The sequence below is a fragment of the Macaca thibetana genome, chromosome 13, assembly GCF_024542745.1.
Source record: "Macaca thibetana thibetana isolate TM-01 chromosome 13, ASM2454274v1, whole genome shotgun sequence".
Lineage (NCBI taxonomy): Eukaryota > Metazoa > Chordata > Mammalia > Primates > Cercopithecidae > Macaca > Macaca thibetana.
Genome location: NC_065590.1, coordinates 4,773,242 through 4,793,831, shown reverse-complemented (window position 1 = coordinate 4,793,831; position 20,590 = coordinate 4,773,242). Strand labels below are relative to the sequence as shown.

At 49.7% G+C, this 20,590-nt stretch overlaps 1 protein-coding gene across 2 annotated transcripts in view; it reads right to left on the bottom strand.

Annotated features, from left to right (window-relative positions):
* Positions 1-20,590, bottom strand: part of NPAS2 (neuronal PAS domain protein 2) — a 175,505-nt gene that overhangs the window by 3,254 nt on the left and 151,661 nt on the right. For both annotated transcript variants that reach the window (XM_050755087.1, XM_050755088.1), the window contains exons 14-20: positions 20,050-20,159; positions 17,817-17,906; positions 13,323-13,469; positions 7,023-7,220; positions 4,840-5,030; positions 4,419-4,511; positions 33-213 (exon numbers count right to left, since the gene is read on the bottom strand). In XM_050755087.1, the coding sequence (XP_050611044.1) occupies positions 33-213; positions 4,419-4,511; positions 4,840-5,030; positions 7,023-7,220; positions 13,323-13,469; positions 17,817-17,906; positions 20,050-20,159 (1,010 nt within the window). The remainder of the gene's footprint in view (positions 1-32; positions 214-4,418; positions 4,512-4,839; positions 5,031-7,022; positions 7,221-13,322; positions 13,470-17,816; positions 17,907-20,049; positions 20,160-20,590) is intronic.

Here is a 20,590-nt window from a genome sequence, read left to right as displayed (position 1 = left end):
TGCACGGGGGCCCCCTGGGCTTTGGCACCCACCTGCAGGTAGTGCTGTGGTGGCTGCTGCCGGGCCTGTGCGGGCTGCAGGGGTGACGGTTGGGAGGCGGGGAAGCTGGGGTGGAGCACTGCCTGCCCCATCAGCAGGACGGGCATCGGGGTGCTGCTGCTGTTGACAGGGTGTGCATCTGGATTTGGAAACACGGTCTGGCTCTGTGCGTACCTGTTTCATGTGGGAAGGAGAAAACAGGTCCTTTAAGAAAGCAGTATTGATATGACACCCAAAGCATGAGCAACAAAGAAAAAAACAAGTAAGTTGGACTTCATAGAAACTTTTGGCCAGGCACAGTGGTTCATGCCTGTAATCCCAGCACTTTGGGAGGCTGAGGCGGGAAGATCACAAGGTCAGGAGATCAAGACCAGCCTGACCAATATGGTGAAACACCGTCTCTACTAAAAATACAAAAATTAGCCAGGTGTGGTGGGTGTCTGTAGTCCCAGCTACTTGGGAGGCTGAGGCAAGAGAATAGCTTGAACCCGGGAGGTGGAGGTTGTGGTGAGCAGAGATCATGCCACGGCACTCCAGCCTGGGCAACAGAGTGAGACTCCATCTTAAAGAAAAAAAAAAGAAACTTTTTTGCATCAAAAGACACTATCAACACTATCAACAGAGGGAAGAGGCAGCCCACGGGGTGGGGGAAAACATTTGCATATCACATATCTAATAAGAGACGGATACCACAATATATAAAGAATGCCTACAACTGCACAACAAGAAACCCAAACAACCCAATCAAAAAACGGGCATGGGGCTGACATTTCTCCAAAGAGAAGCTAGAAATGGCCAACACACACATGAAAACATGCTCAGCATCACTAGCCATTAGGGCAAAGCAGATCAAAACCAAAATGAGATGTCCCTTCACACTCATTACAATGGTGATTATCAAAAAACCAGGAAGTAACAGGTGTTGCTGAGGATGCAGAGACATTGGAACTTTAGTGCTCTGTTACTGGGAATTGTCAAATGCTGCAGCCACTGTGTTAAATGTTGGCTCTGTGTCCCCACCCAAATCTCATGTTGAATTGTAATCCCTAGTGTTGGAGGTGTGGCCTGATGGGAGGTGATTGATCGTGGGTGGGGACTTCCCCCTTGCTGTTCTTGTGACAGAGTTCTCCCTAGATCTGTTTGTTTAAAAGTGCGTAGCCCCTCCCCCTCTTTCTCTCTCTCCTCCCGGCCATGTGAAGTTGTGCTTGCTTCCTCTTCACCTTCTGCCACGATTGTAAGTTTCCTGAGGCTTCCCAGAAGCAGAAGCCTGTACAGCCTGCACAATGGTGAACGAATTAAACCTCTTTTCTTTATACATTACTCAGGCTCATGCATGTCTTTATAGCAGTGTGAGAATGGACTAATATGAATGTATGGTAATTCTTCAAAAAATTAAACACACACAATGACCATTCTACCATATGATCCTGCAATTCCACTTCTGGGTATATACCCAAAAGAAGTAAAAGCAGGAACCTGAAAAAGATAATTGTACATCCATGGATGTGTATAATCATATTTTGGTTTATTGTGAATAAACCACTATATAATAAACAATTATTATAAACCATTATTCACAATAACCAAAAGGTAGAAACAATCCAAGGGTCCACTGAGAGAGGAATGGATTAAAAAAGTGGTTTGTCCATACAGTGGAATATTATTCAGCCTTGGAAAGGAAGGAAATTCTCACACATGCTACAACGTAAATGAACCTTGAAGACATTATGCAGAGTGAAATAAGCCTGTCACAAAATGACAAATGTTGTGTGATTCCTCTTATATGAGGGCTCTGGAGTTGTCAAATTCTTAGGGACAGAAAGTAGGATGGTGGCTGCCAGGGGCTAGGGGGAAGGGGTATTGGGGGTGGGTGTCTAATGGGTACAGGATTTCAGTTTGAAAAGGTGACGAAGTTCTGGAGCTGGATGGTGGCGATGGTCACACAACTGTGTGAATGTACTTAATGCCATGGAACTACACATTAAAAATGGTTAAAATAGTAAAATTATGTATATTTTGCCACAATAAAACATTCTTAGGCCAGGTGTGGTGGCTCATGCCTGTAGTCCCAGCACTTTGGGAGGCCAAGGCAGATGGATCACTTGACGTCAGGAGTTCAAGACCAGCTTGGCCAACATGGTGAAACCCCGTCTCTACTAAAAATACAAAAATTACCCAGGCATGGTGGCACATGCCTGTAATCCCAGCTTCTTGGGAGGCTGAGGCAGGAGAATTGCTTGAACCTGGGAGGCGGAGGTTGCAGTGAGCCAAGATCGCACCACTGCACTCCAGCCTGGATGACAGAGCAAGACTCCATCTCAAAAAACAAAACAAAACATCTTTTAAAAAAGAAAGAGATGGTGATGATAATGGTCCACTAACAAGGAGCAGAGAAAGGCCACTTAGGAACAATCTGGGGTTACGGACAGGAGCAAATGTCTAAAGAGACTGGAGAGAAGTCTGCTTTGCGTGATGTTTTTGGAGGTGTGATTTCGCTGCCTGGGGTCATCTGTGACAGGCAGTGGGGGTTCCAGACTTCCCCTGAGGAGGCAGCTGTGTGTGTGGGAGGCAGATCCTGACACGCCCTGGAGGGTGGACCGTTAGGTCATGTCTGGAAGAGACAGTCAGGGAGATGGGGAGGGTATACATTATCGATTTGACCAAAAATGGCAGTTAGAGTTCCCAGAGGAAAAACTTTCCATACTTGCCTAGTTCAGGGTGTTTTAAGCATCTCTGGAAAGTGATGTAACAAGAATTTTTGCTTCCATTTTCCTTCTTTTTTTTTTTTTGAGACAGTCTCGCTCTGTTGCCCAGGCTAGAGTGCAGTGGCACAATCTCGGCTCACTGCAACCTCCACCTCCCTGGTTCAAGTGATTCTCCTGCCTCAGCCTCCTGAGTAGCTGGGATTACAGGCACGTGCCATCATGCCTGGCTAATTTTTGTATTTATAGTAGAGATGGGGTTTCACCATGTTGGCCAGACTGGTCTTGAACTTCTGACCTCAGGTGATCCGCCCACCTTGGCCTCCCAAAGTGCTGGGATTACAGGCATGAGCCACTGCGCCCAGCCTATTTCCACTTATTTAGATCATTTAGGAAGAACAGGTAAAATCCGAAAGCAAAACCAGCCCACTTCCCCCCGCCTAATGATAGACATGAACGGAACTTTACAGACAGCTCCCCACCACCTGCAGGTCCCTCCTTACCGTCCTGTGACCAAAGGGAGGGTCAGAAAGTCTCAGGGGCAGAGGCTGCCTAGAAAGTTATCCTGAGGTGTGGGGAGATCCCAGACAGGGCCAACAAGGTGGACTTTGAAGATTCAGGGAGCCAAAGGGGCCTGTGGCCTGGAGTTAGCTGGCCTCCAGCCCCACCATCTGCACTGTGTGGCCTTCGAGAATGTAATCGAACCCCTTGAAAGCCCAGCCTCTTCACTGGTTTAAAAAAAACAAAAACAAAAAACAAGCATGTGCCTACACCCTAGGGATTTTATCGGGATGAAATGAAATAATGAACATACAGACCCTGACCCTCAGAAAGGCAGGAACCATCTGCCGTTCCTCTCAGTGCTGGCTGAAGGAGGGCACAGAAGAAGGACTTCCAGGGAGAGGGGCCTGGGGGTGCCTGCGAGCCCTCTACATGAGGGCATCCCAGGCCTGATCGGCTAGCACCGTCCTGGTGAGCTCTGGACACGAAGTCAGCCAGTGTTAATATGAAGCGGATGTCTGTGTGATAGCTCTATTTCGGCCTCATTCCCAAGGGCCAGAAACTGTTTTCCAGCAACTTTTAAACTATTCTCCCCGTGTCTCCAGTAACCGTTGTCCCCAGGAATTAAGTAGCTGAGTAAAGCTGCTCTGGTCCTGTGAGTGCTAGTGGAGAGGAGGGTGGAGAAGGGAGAGCCGGGGCTGCTCGTCTGGGAGGGAAGGGCCCAAGGACAGTGCCAGAAGCACAGAGCACCAAGTGTGCCTGCGGAATGTCAGCTGGAGCCTGGGGGAGGGTCCTTGGGAAGGGGGATGGCGATGTCAGCTGGAGCCCGGGGGAGGGTCCTTGGGAAGGGGGATGGCGCTACACCCTCCAGGGATGTCTCCAGGGGTGAGGGCTTCAGACCTGTAATGAAGTCGGAAGATGATGGCAAACGGCAGGGTGTGAATTGTTTCATTCAGTGCTGCTCTAAGCATGGAGCACGGAGTTTTTTTCTGCTTAAATGGGACACGGTAGAAGAAAAGCTGAGGGGCAGTGTCCCCTTCACAGCTGTGGGCACACTCAGACCCTGCCTTTAGTGCAAGGCTCATGTGAGTGCTGCTGGCCCAGGCGGGTGAGGCTGGCCAGCCTGGAACCATTCCGCCAGCGCTTGCCTCCTGCCTCCCGCCAGGGTCCACGTACTTGACTTGCCGTCCCGTCCTGCTGACCTCCGAGGGCTGCCTTGCGTCACAGGACCCGGGCATCATGGGCTGGATGGGCTGGCTCAGCAACAGCCTTTAAGCAGAGGTGGGGAAATAGGAAACTGATCAGCACCTGAACCACAGACCCACTGGTCGTGGCAGCACTTGCTCAGCCTGCCTGGACCCTTTATGGTTGACCCTAATCCCCACTCCCCTGGCTTCATTCTCAGAGGATGATGGACGCAGTGGGTAACTTCCCCTGGACCTCAGGACCCCAAGCCCTGTCCTCTGCTTCCTTCGCTGAGATCAACTGTGGACACTTTAGAATCTGTCTGAACTCTGCCTCCGTCTAAAGCAGAAAGCTGAAATGAATGGGGTAAAATGATGGCTGGGTTATCCTTCAAACAAGGGCAGTCTCGTACCTGAGCTGCCGATCATGGCTGAAGTCTGGGCTGGGCTGGCACTGGCTGGCATCCTGGGAGGTGGAAGCAGGTGTGGTCAGATTCAGACTTGGCGGGAGCACAGCTGTGGCGCTGCTGAACGGGGACACTAGGCTGTTCCCAGAGCGGCCGCTGCTCTGCATTAGCTGTGAGCTTCTCATTGGCTTTGGACCCTGGAGCATCATTTCAATGAGAAAGGTAAGACTTGGACGCAACCCTGGGGCCATCTCTCCAGGAGACCTCCCAGTGTCTCCTCCTTCTTCCTACCCTTGCCTTTCCTCTACATCAGAACCTCCCAGCTACTGAATTGCTTTGATCTTGTGACTGTCTTCCCCGTTGGACTGTATTTGAATCCCTTGGGCCTAGGACAATGCCGGACTCCAGGCAGGCAAGTAGCAAATGTGCCTCGAACTGATCTACTTTCTGCTTCAAATTCTACTGCAGACATGTGGTCCTCCTGGCTGTTTCTGCAGCTCACCAGGTCTACTCCTGCCCTGGGCCTTTGCACAAGCTGACAGCTCTGTGGAATGCTCTTCCCCTGACATTGACTGGCTCATTCTTTCACCCCCTCAGGTCTTGACTCAAATATCATCTTCTTCACGAGGCCTTACCTGGCTACCTCTTTACACCTCCAGCCCATTCCCGGCCCTCACCAGCATTCCTGTACCGTTGGACATACTCTAATTTTCATATGTTTGTCTCTTTCCTCACTTGGAACAGAGATTCTTTTTTTTTCTTTTCTTTTTTGTTCACTGCTTTCCCTCAGTGCTCAGAATTTCGTGCCTGGCACGCAGTGAGCTGAGTGAAGTAATAAAGGAGTGAGGAAGTGGGCCTGCACCTGCTTTGGGTTCTCTGTCTGTTTCACTGATTGTCCATTCATCTGATAACACAGTGCTCTCATTCTTAAAGTTTTTACAAAATTTTCCAATATCAGACAGTATAAATCCTTCCTCAGTTTTCTGTTTTCCAAATTTTCTTAGCTCTTCTCACCTATTTTTCTGATGACCTTTTAAATCAAAAGGCTGCATTTTCAAGCAAAACCCTTACATTTGAAGAAAGATGTCCTAAACACTTCCACATGTGTCCTTATCCGTATTGTGCTGCAGGTTATCTAAGTTCCCAGATTCTCTACTGAACTGCAAGCTCCTTGAGGCCCGGAGAGCTCTTGCTCATCCCTGTTCCCTGGGTCTTGGTGAACTCAGGAGCTCAGCTGACATTTACCAAAGCCACGAGGGCATGGGAATGTGAGGCTGGGGGAAAGGCTGCCTTCCCATCTGTCATCCTCCAGGAGCGCTGCTCCAGACTTCTCAATTCCATTCAGTTTGAGTGCCATTTATCTGCTGGCAATTTCGTCCAACTGCAAGGTCACTGGTGGCTTGGAATAGGTGGAAATGGCTGCAAGGGTTTGGCAAGTAGTCTGGGGGGCCTGGAGGAGCAGGGAGGCCTGGAGGGGCAGGGAGGCCTAGAGGGAGCAGTAGGGGCCTGGAGGAGCAGTGGGAGCCTGGAGGAGCAGGGAGGCCTAGAGGAAGCAGTGGGAGGCCTGGAGGAGCAGGGGATGCCTGGAGGATCAAGGGGCGCCTGGAGGAGCAGGGAGGCCTAGAGGGAGCAGTGGGAGGCCTAGAGGAGCAGGGAGGCCTAGAGGGAGCAGTGGGAGGCCTAGAGGAGCAGGGAGGCCTAGAGGGAGCAGTAGGGGCCTGCAGGAGCAGGGGGCACCTGGAGGAGCAGGGGGTGCCTGGGACAAGGGACAGTGAACAGCAGTGGCTGCTCACATGGGTAATGGTTAACACCAGAGTAGATGGCGAGGACTGTGGATGTTGAGTGTTGGGACATTCAGCTGCCAGTGGCTCTCTGGGATGGCCATATCTGCCTCCAACCCTAAGTCAGCATCAAAGGGGAACGTTTCAGCTGAATGATATCTTTAAGCACAAGAGCAAGGGACTGAGGTGGGCGTTTATAAGACACAGAAGGAAGCCAATACAACTTGGGGTTTCAAAGTGACTTTAACAGAAGAAGAAGAAGGCTCACTCCCAAATCCACCCGCAGTCCATAAGGGAACAGGGCAGCAGGCCTCAGTTCACGCAGGCTGCAGCAATCAAGTATGTCCCAAACTGCAAGAGGGTGTCTGCTCTAGAGGCAACGAGTGAAGCTGGCAAGGGCACATTTACCTGGGTTGATATCACACTTGATTCTCTGAGCAGGTGCTGGCTTGTGACCTGGGCAGAGGAGATCTGCCCTGGAAGTTGGGGGCCCGTCCCGAGCTGGGGCTGAGTCACTGCGGCTGACCTTTGCTGTAGCTGCTGCTGAGCCTCGGGTCGCTGGGTGCTACTGAAGCTCAGGGATACAGCTGGCTGCTGCAGGAACATCTGGGAGAACAGAAATGCTGGTGAAGTAGGGGTCATGGGTACCTCACCAGTGTGCACCTTCTTTGCATTCCCTGTGCCCAGTAAGAACTTTCTTGCTCTGAGCTGCCTAGAAATAGTTCATTTACTCCACTGGTGAACATGAAGCACCTGTGATGCCCCAAGCTCAGTGCAAGGCACTGGCCACAGAGCCAGGGGCTGGAGACACTCTCTGCCTTCATGAAGGTTACAGGCAAGTGACTGAGGCCTAACAGTGTGAAAGCTGTTTAGACCCAGATGTTCTCTAAATAATGTGATGTACTTGTTTAGAGTCTAGGTTGGCTTACCAGCTTCTTACTAGAAGGGAGCGATACCTGGTGAGTGGAATGCATGATGCAGTAATGATAACATTGCATCATGATAATAGGGGCAGGGGATGGCTCCCCTGTGGCCTGGGCCGCATTGTCCCCGCAGTACAACCAGGCTTTGTATTTGCCCTTCAATCTCTGACTAGTGACTAGTGTCTGTACCCACGCTGCTGTTGAGAATCTTCCACCCAGTGCTCTCAGCTGAGATGGCAGATCTCTCTCATTAATTAAGGGACCACATTCCCAGGCAGGCCAGTAAGCATGGATATGATCGCATAACATCAAGTCCGTGCACTTTAATACTATGTTCAAGTTTTATAATCATCATGATCATCTCTGTGTTTTGTTACCTAAGATGTCTCAGAGACATTTAAAAGTCCACGGTATATTAGCTTGGCGGTTTTAATTTGAAAGATTTAAGAGACTTTGGGGTGTTATTGAGAATCCCGATTTAGTTCAAATAAGTTTGGTGTATTTGATTTAAAACAGTTGTTTACGCCAGGCGCTGTGGCTCACGCCTGTATTACAGCATTTTTGGAGGCCAAGGCGGGCAGATCACTTGAGGCCAGGAGCTTGAGACCAGCCTGGCCAATGGTGAAACCCCATCTCTACTAAAAATACAAAAATTAGCCGGGCGTGGGGGTGCATGCCTGTAATCCCAGTTATTCAGGAGGCTGAGGCAGGAGAATCGCTTGAACCTGGCAGGGGGAGGTTGCAGTGAGCCGAGATTGCGCCTCCAGCCTGGGTGACAGAGAGAGACTCTGTCTCAAAAAATGAATAAATAAATAAAAGTAAAACAGTTGTTTAGGTGCTTAGAAAGATTTTACTTCTTAGGTTTGTAAGTCTGCCTTGTTAGCTACATAAAATGTTTGAAAGATTCAGATAAACTAAATGTGTAAATGAATAGCTTTGGTAGATAATGTTGATTATTCACAATCAACTTATCAACTCATTGAACATAAATAAAAATCTAGTGAAAGCATTGCTCTTTTTAGACCAAATTAGTACATTCATGAATAAAAGAGAATCTGTCAGTGGACTCCAAAGTTTTAAGAAAGACAGCTTTTGTAATTTTAATAATAATTTAACGAAAGACCTGAAACTGGCTTTTTAAACAAAAATACCTCTTGGGTATTAAAAACATCAGATGGCATTGTGTCTGTCATGATTCTCAACGTGCTGTTCCAGTCCATCAGGCCCTTAGCTTGCAGTTCTTTAGGGGGAAGGCTGTCTGGCTCCCAGCCTCTGATGTTTTTCACCCCATTCCTGTACTCAGTGCGGTCCCACCTCCTATGCAGTACAGGACCGACAGGCTGACATCTGCTGAGTGTCAGCGCAGGTTTGGAGAGGCAGGCGAGGATCCCGCCCTGCAGACGTGCTGGGGAGACTCATGGATCAGTTCGCTCACACGTCTGCTTCATGGGTGGGGTCGAGCCATTTACCAGAGGCCCGAGATGGGCAGATGGCTGAGCTGGGGCTGGGTTCTGATCTTTCTCCATCCCACGGGACCTCCCCAAACTCCTCTCATGCCCCACCCACCACAGAGAAGCCTGCAGTTTTGAAATGAGGACTCCTCGTCACTTTAGAAATTAAGAAGAATTTTCTGGGTATCCATCATTTTACACATTTTGAGGATTCATGTTTCATGCAGTCCCAGCTCCCTATTAAAACAAGACTTGTTTGGCCAGGCGCGGTGGCTCAAGCCTGTAATCCCAGCACTTTGGGAGGCCGAGACGGGCGGATCACGAGGTCAGGAGATCGAGACCATCCTGGCTAACACGGTGAAACCCCGTCTCTACTAAAAAATACAAAAAACTAGCCGGGCGCGGTGGCGGGCGCCTGTAGTCCCAGCTACTCGGGAGGCTGAGGCGGGAGAATGGCGTGAACCCGGGAGGCGGAGCTTGCAGTGAGCTGAGATCCGGCCACTGCACTCCAGCCTGGGCGGCAGAGCGAGACTCCGTCTCAAAAAAAAAAAAAAAAAAAAAAAAAAAAAAAACAAGACTTGTTTATAGCACATAGGGGAACATATACTTCATCACTTCAGCAAAAACCTAGTAGTCAAACCTAATTACCATGCGTTTTTCTGGTAGGAGACAATTTACCTTTTGATTAGATTTTGAATAAATTCAGCCTTTACTGATGACAGGCAGTATAATTTACCTTAAAGCAGACCTACCTTAGCTCAAATTCCCACCCTACCATTTACTAGCAGTATGGCCTTGGGCAATTTTAATAACTTTTCAAAGCCTTAGTTTCCTCATTAGTAAAATAGTGACATTAAGAGCACATACCTTATTAAGGACTAAATGAAGTTAATGCATATAAATGACCTGAGACATAGTAAGTACTGAATGAATGTCAGATACTAACATTCAAAATGAAAAAAGGAACTTTTTCCTCCTTTGCCTTTTTGGGCATATAAAAACTGTTTGATAAATGAATGAATGGAATAAATGCATGTATGAATGAATAAACATATGAAGAGCACTTTCACTCAGAGAAGGGCAAACTATGTCTGCTAGTGTTATTTATGTAACAGACTGTAACAGACAGGGGTGCTGCTCTGTCCCATCAATGCATATCCTCTGACAGTAGAAACCCTGTCCTGTTTATCTTTCTGTATCCTCACAGTGCTTAACCACATGCCTGGTAAATAAAGGGTGTCAGATGGATGGATAGATTAAAAGATGGATTGAAGGAAGAAAGGGTGGGCAGAAGGATGGATAGAAGGGAGCGTGGCTGAAAGAAAGGATGGACAGATGGTGGCTGGATGGAAGGATGGAAGGACGGACAGATGGTGGCTGGATGGAAGGAAGGATGGATGGATGGAAGGATGGACGGATGGTGGCTGGAGGGAAGGATGGATAGATGATGGCTGGATGGAAGGAAGGATGGATGGGAGGATGGGTAGATGATGGCTGGATGGAAGGAAGGATGGATAGATGGAAGGATGAACCAGTTGAGGAACACATTTGCCATTGCTACAGGTGTCCTTCTAGGTATTCCTTTGAGCAGCCAGCAGAGGGCGCACATGCTCTCAAAAAAAGCAAGAGGCAGCCTTGGAGGGGGCGATGGGCCTTTCAGCACAACAGCTCCTCCATGTAGCCCCATTCATCACCCCATCCAGGTGCAAACACCAACAGCCCTACAGGACTTCTTCCTCATAACCCAACGTTTTTTTGAAAAAAAAAAAATAGTAAGCATCACAGGCACATATAGCCTCGATGAAAGTTTTGAAGCAATGAAGTAAAAGCATCACAAGTCCACTGAGGTTGGGATAAAGGCCACTGGCGGGGGGACTGGTTCCTGGTTTGCTGCTGTGCACCATAGTTCTGTAAGGCCAGCCTCCTTCCCCAGAAAGGATTATCAACAATAAAGTTGATAAAATATCTGTTTATCAACAATAAAGTAGAATTTTATGGCTTAAGGGGATGGCATCTTAAAAGGGCTCTGAGGTCAACTTTATGGAAAACGTGGGGGAAAAAAAAAAAAAAAAAAAGTTCTCCAAGTGGGGAAAAGTTGTGGGAGAAAACAAACCAACAACTTCTAGTTTTCAAGAACAAACCAATCCTACACTCACAGATGATTTTTCATTAGTGTTATCTGCTATTTCTACAAATACTTGTCATTACAGTACATTTGAGAAGTATACGAAATAGACAAGTGATATAATGAAACCTTGGCATCATCATTAGGTTTCAAAAATCATCTATGTTTTGTCATTGTTATCTATCCCTCTACTTTTGGGGGTGGGCTGGAGTCATTTGTAGTTGCTTATTCTTCACGCTTGAATCGCACAGTTTAGTTTTAAAAAAAAAAAACAAATATCACACTTTGGAACATATTTCTTGAAGTCTTACAAAAAAACAAGGCAGACTCCTTGAGGAAACGTCCTCTGTCTTGACTATCTGTGTGGATTTCCATGATCTCTGGAAAATTCCACTGCAAAGATAAGGCCTCAGGAATGAACCCAGCGCAGGAAGGCACCGGAGGGCGCGATTCCCACGCCGGCCGCTCAGAACATCCCTCGGTGCACTCTGGCATAGGTACTTTAGGGTTAACCAAAGGCATGGGTCACAAGGAGGAAAAATACTTTGTTATAACAGGAGTGAAAGCAGTAACTTTGGTGCCTGTTATTTTAAAATTCAGCCTTAATGTTGAAAAGGCAGGAAGTAGAAAAACTCCAGGCACTGAGGGGGATGTTCATACGCCTACCTCAATTTTAGCAGTTTCTGGCTCGATTTCCCCCTTCCTGTTAGTGTAAAAATTCCATTAAAGTAATTGGAGTCAGGCAAGCGTTGGGCTCCCAGTCAGGCCCTGGATCAGTGAGAAAAATATTCCAGCTGGGAAGGCGTAAGGAAAAAGCCACTTTTTACCTATTCTGGTAAAAGGTGGAACGGCAGCTTGGTGACTCCATTTCTTTTCACAAGAAGGCTGAGCCTTTTCCTGGTCAATGTAAGGGTGCACCGAGGAGGCGGGGGAGCAGCAGGGCTCTGGCATGGCCCAGGCTGTCTGTGTGAAGCCTGCTCAAGGCGCACACACCACGTCTTGAGGGGAGCGGGCGGGGAGGTGGCCTGTCCAGGGCAGGGCTCTTTTCTTTAAGGTGGGCAGCCACCTCTGAAAGGCTTGTGCAGGGGCAGGAAGGGGAGGGACAGTGAGCCTCTAGAAAGCCACCATGAGTGCCCCTGAGGGCCAGGTGGAGCTGCTGGGACCTCAGCAAGGCAGGACAGCCAAATGAGCATCTCCCTAAGCCCCCAGACACCTGCACCAATGCGTGTTCATCTCAGCGTGCCCTGGCTCACCGCGCTGGGCCCCGACAGAACCCGCCTGTCTCCTGTGGTAGGTGTGGCTGCACTTCAAGAGCTGTGTGGCCAGGGGAGGGTCTGCGTACATGGGTGATGGGGGAAGCAACAGGGACAGTGCTCCGGCAGAGATGTTATTTCTGCTTCTTTCTGTCCCTTCTAAGGGTCTCCAAATGCTTAGCGCTCTCAGGGTGGACGCCAAGGTTAGCTAGAGTTACATTTACAATCAAAGGCTGGGTCAGAATCAGGCACTTCTGAAGATACACAGTCCTGGACTAATATAAGTAAAACATTATATATTATTAAAAGAGATCCAATATAAAAAGATTTTCCTCCAAAACAAAACAAAAACCAAAACATAGACCTCTCCAAACAATTCTAGTATCTGGGGGTCACAGTGAGAGCTGCTGCTGCTGGGGCTTGCGGAGCCTCCCTGCTGGCACACCACAAATGGGGTGCCACCCAGCTCCCTCTGCAGTCTCCAGTAGGCTGTGATATGGATATCATCGTCTCCCACATCTCCCTGGATGCCTGCGTTGGATGAGAAACAGCAGAGCTGCTTCCATCTCCTCCTGATGGCAGCCTGGGCTGGGAGCTAGGAAAGCAAAGTTACAGAGGCGCAGGGAGGTGCTACCCAGGACCGAGGCAGGCATCCATGCAGGGCGGTCCAGCGCCAAGTGCACAAGTGCAAATGCAGGTGGAGGCAGCGAGTACATGGGCCTGCCAGAGTGAGGGGCGAGGGAAGACGACATCAGGGGTGTGGGCTGGAGGCAGGGATGAGGACCGGGATTTGTTCCTTGTCCTTTACGGAGACTGCAGTATGCTTTCATAAGCAAATGGGGGCTTGGCAGGGCAGTGCACAGGGCTTGGGAGGAAGTCCTGGCTGCCTGGAAATGGTGGCAGGACCCCTCCCCACACGGCAGCAGGGACAGAGGCCAGTCTGGGAAGGGGATCACCTGGACGTTGGAGTCCTGGACCAGGCAGAGCTGCTCCTGGATCTTGTGGAGCTCTTCCTGTTGCCACCGGATATTGGCCTGCAGGATCCGTGTCCGCTGCTCTAGCTGGTCTTTGATGGTCTGGAACATGCTGAACTGTGCCGAAAACTTCAAGGTGGAGCCGAAAAACATAACCAGATGAAAGAGTTATTTCAGCCTTGCAGGCAGATCTTGCTGCTGCTCAGTCTGTACACTTCATTTCCGTCCCTTAGCCATCTTTCCCAGCGTCCCTAAGGAGCCCGTGGCTGGGTCCTGGGCAGTGAACAGGGGCTGCAGATGAGGTCTGGACATCCCCGGGGCCCCTGTGCCAGTCTTTCTCAGGCTGGCTATGACAGCAGGCCCGCCTGAATCTGCAGACCTGAGTTACTGCCCTGCAGTCTGGGAGGGCCATAGAATCGGGACAGGATTTTGTAAGCAATGTTTACAAACTGATATTCCAAATTTGGCGAGATGAACAAATGGTTTTGGAGATGAATGTCAAAAGCAGGGCATCAGACAGTCCCTTGTCCCCCTCATTTAGGGCATAGCAGTTTGTATGTGACAGCGTCACAGGCATTTTTGGGTCTGGTCATGATCCTAAATCTGATCCTGGCTCTCTCCAAACCAGCCTGGGATCATAAAGGACTTATTCCCCTCACCCTCCCCACTCCAGGCTTACTTGCTACTATGCACGTCTCCGAAATCTGTGCAAAAAAAGAACAAAACAATCCCCCGGTCTTTACCCCGAGGGTCCCCATCTCCAGTGTGACCTTGAGGTAAAGACAGGGTGATTGTTTTGGGCCTCCCCTTCCTTTGGACCCTTAATCCTTTCTGGGAAAGGAGGCTGGCCTTACGAAACTTGCAGGTGGTCTCTGCCTCCTGTCCCGTCTCTCTCAACACAGGCTCCTCTGCTTGCAGGAAACACTGGGAGGGATGGTAGGAGGGGCCTATAGCCCCTGCTCTGGGCTTTCTGGGGCTGTGACTCCCGTATCTTGAGGCAAATGAGTTTGCTAGATTCATTTTGTTTTACTCTCTCTCCCTTTTCACCATGACTTAGCCTCCACTCCCTCAATCTCTAGCCCACCAGTCTCCCTAGTCTGTTTCCTGCCCACTGTCTTTTGCAAATGCCCCCAGGGCCTCTCTCTTTTCCTCTGCCCTTTGACCTCCCAGGCACAGAGAAGCAAGGAGACCAGGAGAGTTGAGAAACAGATAGGATGAAATAACTGAAAGCATAGCTCCTGAGGCAGCGAAATCATAATAAAAAGAACCAACAAGAATAAGAATAGCAGGTGCTGACATTTGCAGAGACCCTCAGGTGCCAGCTGCTGCCCCAGGCAAGTAGAGGTATGTGTGTTACACTTCTTCACATGCCACCGCAGGAGGCTGCACCCTGCTGGAAGTCACACAGCGAGATGGTGGCAGCACCAACATGCAAATCCCAAGTCTTAGGAGCTAAGCGCGGCCAACAAGTTTTGCCTACAAGACATTCCCACCTTGACCAGAGCAGCTTTGACCTCAGACTTCCTTTAAAAGGAAGGTTCTGTTGCTATCCATGCATTTAAAAATACCTGCACTGGGCCGGGGGTGGTGACTCACGCCAGTAATCCCAGCATTTTGAGAGTCCGAGGTGGGCGGAATCACCTGAGGTCAGGAGTTGGAGACCAGCCTGGCCAACATGGCGAAACCCCATCTCTACTAAAAAATACACAAATTAGCCAGGCGTGGTGGTGGGCACCTGTAATCACAGCTACTCAGGAGGCTGAGGTAGGAGAATCGCTTGAACCCGGGATGCGGAGATTGCAGTAAGCCAAGATTGCACCACTGCACTCCAGCCTGGGCAATAGAGTGAAAAAAAAAAAAAATATATATATATATATATATAAATTTAAAAAAATACCTGCGCTATCCCAGACTCACAAAAATCCCAGTCAGATTGTGACTAATTAGACAACTCTGCGAGGATTTTGAGAGAGAATTCGATGGAGAAAGCAAACGAGCGATTGCAAGTATTTAACGAAACCCAAAAGCTTCTCTGGCGGGTTCTACAAAGTTGGGAAACTCAGGGTTGCCCCTTCCACCTGCAGTGGAGGCGGCTCATGGGGGCCGAGCTGGCTTGGAAAGGGAGCGGCGACGGGCTGCGTTAGGAGGTGGTAGCTGCCTCTCACGTTATTCTGATTTTTTCAAGGCCTGCCAGACACCCCATCACGGGGCCCTCCTTACCTTCTTGATGGTGATGTTTTTGATAAAGAGATCTACTCTAATTTAAAGACATTTTAGAACCACAGTATGAAGAAAGAGGCTTTTTGGAAAACCACCAGTGACCCAGATAACCACTCCTCAGATTTTGGATTTCATTTTTTCCCTCCTTTCCCTGAAGGGTGAGGGGAGTGAGAGGAAAAACCCCAGAATCTCATTGTTCCACACGCAGTGGGTATGGGAAGAACTGTGTGGCTTGGAAAGTCAGTATTATGCAGGGATGTCTTAAAGAATACAGTTACCGGCTGGGTGCCCTGGCGCACGCCTGTCATCCCAGCACTTTGGGAGGCCGAGGTGGGCGGATCACCTGAGGTCAGGAATTCAAGACCAGCCTGGCCAACATGGTGAAACCCCGTCTCTACAAAAAAATACAAAATTAGCCAGGCGTGGTGGCGCATTCCTGTAATTCCCAGCTACTTGGGAGGCTGAGGCAGGAGAATCGCTGGAACCCAGGAGGCGGAGGTTGCAGTGAGCCAAGATGCTGCCATTGTACTCCAGCCTGGGCGACAAGAGCGAAACTCCGTCTCAAAAATAAATAAATAAATAAATAAATAAATAAATAAAAGAATATAGTTATGATTAAATATAGTACATATGGCAGACTAAGAAGTTCAATAGATGAAAAATCAGAATTCCAAAAGGGACTGCACCACCCCCTTGTGTCTTATAAACACAGACATTCTTTATAATGCAAGACCCAGAAGTAAAGGCATCTTCATGTTATGCCCCCTTTGGATTAAAAAGTTACTGATTTCATACCAAATGTGTCTTGGACATGTAAAGAGACAAACATTATTCAGGGCTTTTTTTTTTTTGGCCTAATGAGGGTGAATATAGGCAGTTTGAATGAGTAGGTTCCAGAAGCCACTCCTCAAGCCTCACTCTAGCAAGCAGCACGCCTCAGCATGTGTCTTACTCCAGGAACGCATGAGAGAGCCCCGCTAAGAGGGCATATGTTCCAAAATAGTTTTCATCAGTGGTGACAGATGTGTGCCAAGACAGAGAGGGGCACCTGCTGCTGAACCGCCATCTGGGACGCAGCTCTAGCTTGTGGCCATGGTCTGGGTAGAGCTAAGTCTCCTATGAGGGAAGTGAAGTCAGAGCTCAGGCCTGGGCACGGTTTGTCACTCCCCGTGTTCATTACTCCCTGCTGAAGTACATCCCTGCTGTCCCCCTGCCGCACCATCTGGCAACCTCCTACCCACCTTTCAAGGCCAACTCAAGCGTCACCTCCTCCAGGAAGCCACGTCAGACTTCCCTGGGCAGAATATTTCCTTCGTGGTTCTATAAAAACGCATGCCCTGCCACGGCGGCGTCTCTGTTTACATGCCTGTCTCTCCCTTTAGTTCTGAGCACTAAAAGCAAGGGCTGACTTCCATCTTTACATCCCTAACACCTCGCTCACTGACTGACCCAAATAGTAACTCACCGAATGTTGTTGAAACAAGGATGGAATTACTCAGCAAAGCCGTAATCCCTTTCTTTTCTTTCTTTTTTTAAACAAATGTGATATTTATAGTGCTGGACTCACGGGTTTTAGATCCTTTCAGTCTTTCTGTGACATGCAGCCCAATTCAGACCTTTTCTAAAATACCATGGCCAATTTGGAGTCGTAAAGAACAAGAGGAATGTGGAAAAGTGGCAAAGAGGTGAACAGAGACTGTTAAAAGAATTAAAAAAACAAACCCTGGACTTTTGCAGCAACTTGGATGGAGCTGGAGGTCATTCTTCTAAGTGAAGCAACTCAGGAATGGAAAACCAAATATCATATGTTTTCACTTCTAAGTGGGAGCTAAACTATGAGGCTACAAAGGCGTAAGAATGAAATACTGGACTTTGGGGCTGGTGGGAGGAAGGGTGAGGGGCGTGAGGCATAAAGGACTACATATTGGGTGCAGTGTACACTACTCGGGTGACAGGTACACAAAATCTCAGAAATCACCCCTAAGGAACTTATCCATATAACCAAACACCACCTGTTCCCCCCAAACTACTGAAATTTAAAAAAAGAAAAACCCAGACACCGGAAAGAAGAACTTGGAGACGAGAGGGTGGGTGTGGGGGGAACCTCAGGGATGGACACACGCCACATGCACATCAGGAGGGACATTCCCCCACGTCAGGGCCTTGGTTGGTACCCAAGTATACAAGACCGTCAGCACAGCACACTGCGGGCTGCTGGCTTGAGAGCGGCTGCCCTGCTCTGGGTCCCAGACTCACCTGTGCCATGGGAGCGGGTGTGCTCTGGAGAACGGTCTGAGGCAGGAGCTGCTGTGTGAGGTCGCAGGACGATGGGGAAGGCAGAGGGGCCTGTGGGAGAGAAAGGGACTTTGTTACCACTGCTTCTGCCGTTCCAGGAGACAGGGATGCGGTCTCTTGGTCCAGTGGGTTCTCTGCGTTCCACACTGGGGTGAACAGCTGAAAGTCAAGACTTCTAGAAAGTATAGGTGTCTGTTCCCCGGCTGCACTGCTTCCCATGCAGGGCACACGGGCAGAGCCCCCGCACAACCGGTGCAGGCTCCCGCCCCACCACAGTGTGCTCTGCCAGGCTGCTGCTACCCGCCCAAGCCTGGTAGCTCAGCTCCATTTCCCTTCCCTTGCCTGCTGTCCTGGACTCCGCCCTGGGTGGATTTGGTTGCCCTCCTCCCAAATGGATTAATTCTTAGCGGTGTCATCAAGCAGGACGATGTGCGTGGACTGCTACCATGAGCTGGCCTGTGCGTCCGTATCTTTTCTGCTCAGTGCTGATGCAGATGGACAGACCATGCGTGTTTGTCCAAGAACTCATCCAGGCAGTGAGGACTGGGGCAATTTCACCAGCCTCTGTCCAGAACGTTTTGAGAGACTCCGGGGAAGCGAGCTGAGTCACATCTGTGTTCCCTGATCACTCGGGTGGGTGGGGGAGACAACGTATAGAAATAAGAAATGAAACGCTCTGCTTCACGAGCCAGTGGTTTTTTTTAAAAGAACAGTGAAAGGACTCGTCTGAAGTTATTCCGACACGGCCCCTAGTTGCTAGGGTCTATCCAAAAAAGCAGCTCAAATAGAAAGTGTCACCCAGGACAGCACTGGGAGGAAATGTTACCAGAAGACCTTGTTTCAGTGAGAAGTCCCAGGCACAGGGCTGAACCAGAAGCTGGTCTGGGCCCGGTTTCCCTGCACGGCTGGGAGGAGAAGGAAGCACTCTGGGCCTCCACTGTTGGCAGAGTGAGTCACACTGGACAGCAGAGTCTGGAAGAATGGCAGGCACAGCTTGCAAGCGCATCTGGAGGTGGCTGGAGAGCAAATAAGTGGTCTTTGCCATGTTCTACTTGAAAATGAAACGCACTGCCCAAGCTTGTCAAGCAGGGTGTGCAAAGCCTTCACGGAGACAGCAGGCAGGAAGGTGGCACGTTCACTCCATCTCCAAAGTGACAGTGAAGTGTGGGTGGGAGGGGCTTGGCAACTATCTGGAGGTGGCCCCTAAAATTCCTGGGTACTTCTCCCGTCTAGAAGTGGAGGTCTAGATTCCTCTCGATGGGTGAGGTCGGGACTGCTTTGACCAAGAGGTATGGCTGTGGTGACACTATGCTGACTTCCATGGCTAGGTCACAGAGGGCTGCATGGCTCCTGCCTGCCTCTCCAGATGTCTCCTCTTGGAACCCGGAGTCCACCACCATGCCAGGAGCAGCCTAAGGCTTGAGAGGCCTGTGCAAGTCGATGACAGAGGGCCTCGGATGAGCCCAGCTCTCAGCCACCCAGCCTGGGTGCCGGACATTCATGTGCAGACACCATCTGGAGGAGAGGGTTCTGTAGCCTAGGCCCATGAGACCCCCGACACCAAGGAGCAGGGAAGTGCCATCCCCATGATGCCCTTTCTGAATTCCTGACCCAGGCTCCACGAACTTGATACACGTGGTTGCTTTAGGCCACTAAGTTAGGTGTAGTTTGCTACCTGGCAATAGATGACCAGAGTGGTGCATGCCACCGACTTGACACATGGCCAGTGCACTTTCTCAGGGCCATGCATCCCCTGACGTTCTGGAAGGATCTGGCACACGTTGGGGTCGGGTCCCGCCTGATATGCGCAGAGGTATTTTTGTTGCCACTGAGCTGCTCAAACATTTACACCAGCATGAGAGGGGATTTGAAACAGAAGAATCCTAATTGTGTGGCCTCAGGGGCTCTAGGGGTATGACGGTATGACTCCGGGTTTGCAGTTTTGCCTTTTACCCTTAAAATTCACTTGGATTTTGTATTCTATGGATATGCATCCATGTTAATTTTGTCATGCAAATGTTTAAAATTAGTTGCCAATTAAATTACTCAACTTCCCACCCCCATCTGCCACCCTACACTCTCAATCCCTAAGTAAGAGGATCCTCTGGGGAGACGCAGCACCTCGCCTGGGGCTCTGCAGCCCCCACCACACTGTAGCATACTCCCCTGGAGGAGTCTGGGGTCACACACTTACCGGCATGGTGGCTGCCTGGCTGAGCCCGGGGACAGGTAGCTCTTGGGGCAGGGTGGCTGATCTTGGCAAAGCTGGGGTGCTGGCCTCTGCCATCAGCTTGGTGGGAGTGGCTGTAAGAAAGCAATGAATGACTTTCCTAACTTAGACGTACTTAGCATGCACTCATCCGAAGAGGACACCCATGACAGTGGTGTGCTAACACAAGAGCTCAGTTGGGATCGCTGATAAAGGAAGTCCACCATGCAGGTTTGAGGTGAACCACAGAAGCCCAGCCTGGCAGCAGGTGGGAGAAACCACAAACACTCCCCAAACTTCATTTCTGCCGCTTGGTCCAGTGAGCTGCCCGATCAGATGCCTCCCCAGAATTACTAAAAGCAGCCCAAGGATCAGATCTGTGCACCACCCACTCAAGGTCTTTGCTTGGCACTGAATGGATACCAGAGTGTGGAGACGTGATCAGAAGGCAGGAAGTCTGGGAAAGGAAAGGAGTATAAACTGCACGGCAACCTCTGTCGGAGGCACAGACTGCCCTGGGACCCTC